The sequence below is a fragment of the Piliocolobus tephrosceles genome, chromosome 9, assembly GCF_002776525.5.
Source record: "Piliocolobus tephrosceles isolate RC106 chromosome 9, ASM277652v3, whole genome shotgun sequence".
NCBI classification, from domain to species: Eukaryota; Metazoa; Chordata; class Mammalia; order Primates; family Cercopithecidae; genus Piliocolobus; species Piliocolobus tephrosceles.
The window spans coordinates 3948913-3951412 of NC_045442.1; the positions used below are offsets into that span (position 1 = coordinate 3948913).

The following is a 2500-nucleotide window of genomic DNA, read 5'->3' on the forward strand; positions in this document are numbered from 1 at the left end:
CTGCGGCCCGAACGCTGCTTTGGCCTGACACCCTGGCCTGGGCCTGGGCAGAGACATGACAAATTGTCCCCCAAGTCAACGCTGACAGCTTCTGATGATTAATGGTCTGATTATGAAGTGGTTTTACACATATAGAATTTACATCACAGAGAGTTAGAAATTTTGCCATGTCACATACGCCGAGGCATTTTGAAGAGCTTTACTATTTGCAAAGAAAAAAGAGGGCAAAATCCCAGCAAAAGCCATGTCATGTAAAATCAATACATCGGATCAATGCTTTATTAACAAGAAAATGTCTTACTTCACATTCCTGTGCGGACCTTTGTCTCCGGGATGTATGATGGAATGTCAAATCATATTGTGGTCCTCAACTTTCGGGCGCATTATCGAGTGTACGTGCGAGGCTTCCTGCGTTGCTTGCAAGATGCGCCAACACCCAGGCGCTCGAGGAACACGGTGACCAATTATTCTGGAGCGCACTTGCAAAGGCGGCCCCCTAGCCGTCCTCTCCGGAAGCCGCAGTCTTGGTGTCGCCCCCTGCACCTCGCAGACCTGCTGAGTTGGGGGGTGTTAATCACCAAATTACTAATGAGTGGTGGCCCAAATTGCAGGCAGAGTAATGAATAGATGGTGGCAGGTCTTATTAGTCTCCGAAAAACCTCTGATTTATGTTGTGCCACGCACCGTGGAGTGACTCCACGGAAAACGCCATCTACATCAAGAAGTAATGTACTCTAATAAGTATTTTCATCTTAACTCGTGTCCCCGGGCCTCCAGGCTCAGTTTTTGTTGGAGTCAGGCAGAGCCATAATAAAGCCCGATGGCTCCTTATAAAGCTTGTTAAACACAGTGTGTGCAGTCGGACGGAGTCCCGGCCGTGATTCATGCAGTGTACACAGCGCATGTGCCGCTGATTTATGGCCGCGCACAGTTCATAGTCAAAATTACAATTTGAGGGATAAAAAGATTAATTACTGTTTGTGGCCAGCAATTTCGTGAGGCTGGTGGATTGCAGCTGTAGAATGATAGTGCTCTACATCAGTTTGTAGGCAGCCATTCACAGATTATTAAAGCTTTGCAAGAATAAGTGCTCCTCCTGCCTGGTTTGTGCTCAGGCAATATGCTAGACAAAAAAGGACCACAGGGATAAATCTGAGGCTAGCAATAGCTGGACATATGTCATAATTGCCAGTTTCCCATAAATCCCTGGCCAGTGTGGAAGGCACCGTGTGATGCAGACATCACATCGTGATGGTGGTGATTGCTATATATGGCCCCAAGACCTGTAACTTTGTGACTGCACTACCATTTTTACAATATATTGAGTCACCCTTTGACTTTCTTCCAGTCTAATTATAGATCAGAAATAATCGTTGCTTTTATGTGCAAAAGAAAGGGGGAAAATCTATTCCTTAAGACATAGCTAGCATTCAGGGGTGCTTGCCTTAGAGAGCATCAGAGCAGGAGAACTGCACATTTATTTGTAAGAGTGCAATAAATGAGTAATGGATGACATAAAAGTAATTAACCTGATCTACATTTCTGTGTCCTGTTGCAGCCCTTAATGAACCAACCATAGATTACGGCTTTCAGAGGTTGCAGAAAGTGATCCCAAGACATCCGGGTGATCCCGAAAGGTTACCCAAGGTTAGTAAAAGAGCAAGTGGCACCCTGCTCATGGTGGGGTCGCCACTGGGCTGGTTCTGGTTTGGGGGCAGCAGGTGCTCTGGTGGGGGGATTGCAGATGCCCCAAACTCTGTGCCCACCACAGGGCCGACAGGTGTGAGGAGCTGCCCAGGCCTGCACCTGACCAGCTTCAGAGGTGGGCGAAGGGTGAGAGAAGGGGTAGACGGCTCAAGTTTTACATCTCATCTCCAAAGGATCATCTTTTAAGGGAAGCAAAGAACAGCTTTTCTGATAACAAATATTTTGGATTCTGCGAGGGGGACATAAACTTCCGCGTAATGAAATAGTTCAATTAAACATTTTCCACTCCAGTGGCCTGCCCTGATTTCCATCTAAGCAGCCCCAGTCTGATCTGTGATTACTTGACTCTTGTTTTCCTTTCATTTTCTAAAGCTCGATTCAGTTTAATCTTTTGTTTACAAAGCTTTTGTTATAAGTCCCTGACTTAGCAGGCTAACAAATGAAGTCCACATATTAATATCTAGAGGGACTTTCCATTTAAATTCAACAAAGACAAAAGCTGCCCGTGTTGTTTATGCACACGCCACATATCACAGAAATTTCATTTTGATGTATAACATTAAAGATAAGTCAAGCTTATAATTTTTCCTTTCCTTTGATATAATTTTGTCTCTTTCTCTCTTTAGAAGCCCTCTCTGATTTCCAAGGCAGAGTTGAAAATGCAAAATGAAAAATGAAGTCATAACATTATGGCTGATTGTTTTACATTCCATCCCTGTGTGTACCAAGTCTTGACCACCTCTGAGTTTTATTAACACAATAAAACCTTTTAGACATTACCTTTTTAATGCTC

At 44.3% G+C, this 2500-nt stretch overlaps 1 protein-coding gene across 12 annotated transcripts in view; it reads left to right on the forward strand.

Annotated features, from left to right (window-relative positions):
• Positions 1–2500, forward strand: part of EBF3 (EBF transcription factor 3) — a 128632-nt gene that overhangs the window by 113878 nt on the left and 12254 nt on the right. For all 12 annotated transcript variants that reach the window (XM_031936147.1, XM_023224426.2, XM_031936152.1 and 9 more), the window contains one exon: positions 1559–1647. In XM_031936147.1, coding sequence (XP_031792007.1) covers positions 1559–1647 — 89 coding nt within the window. The remainder of the gene's footprint in view (positions 1–1558; positions 1648–2500) is intronic.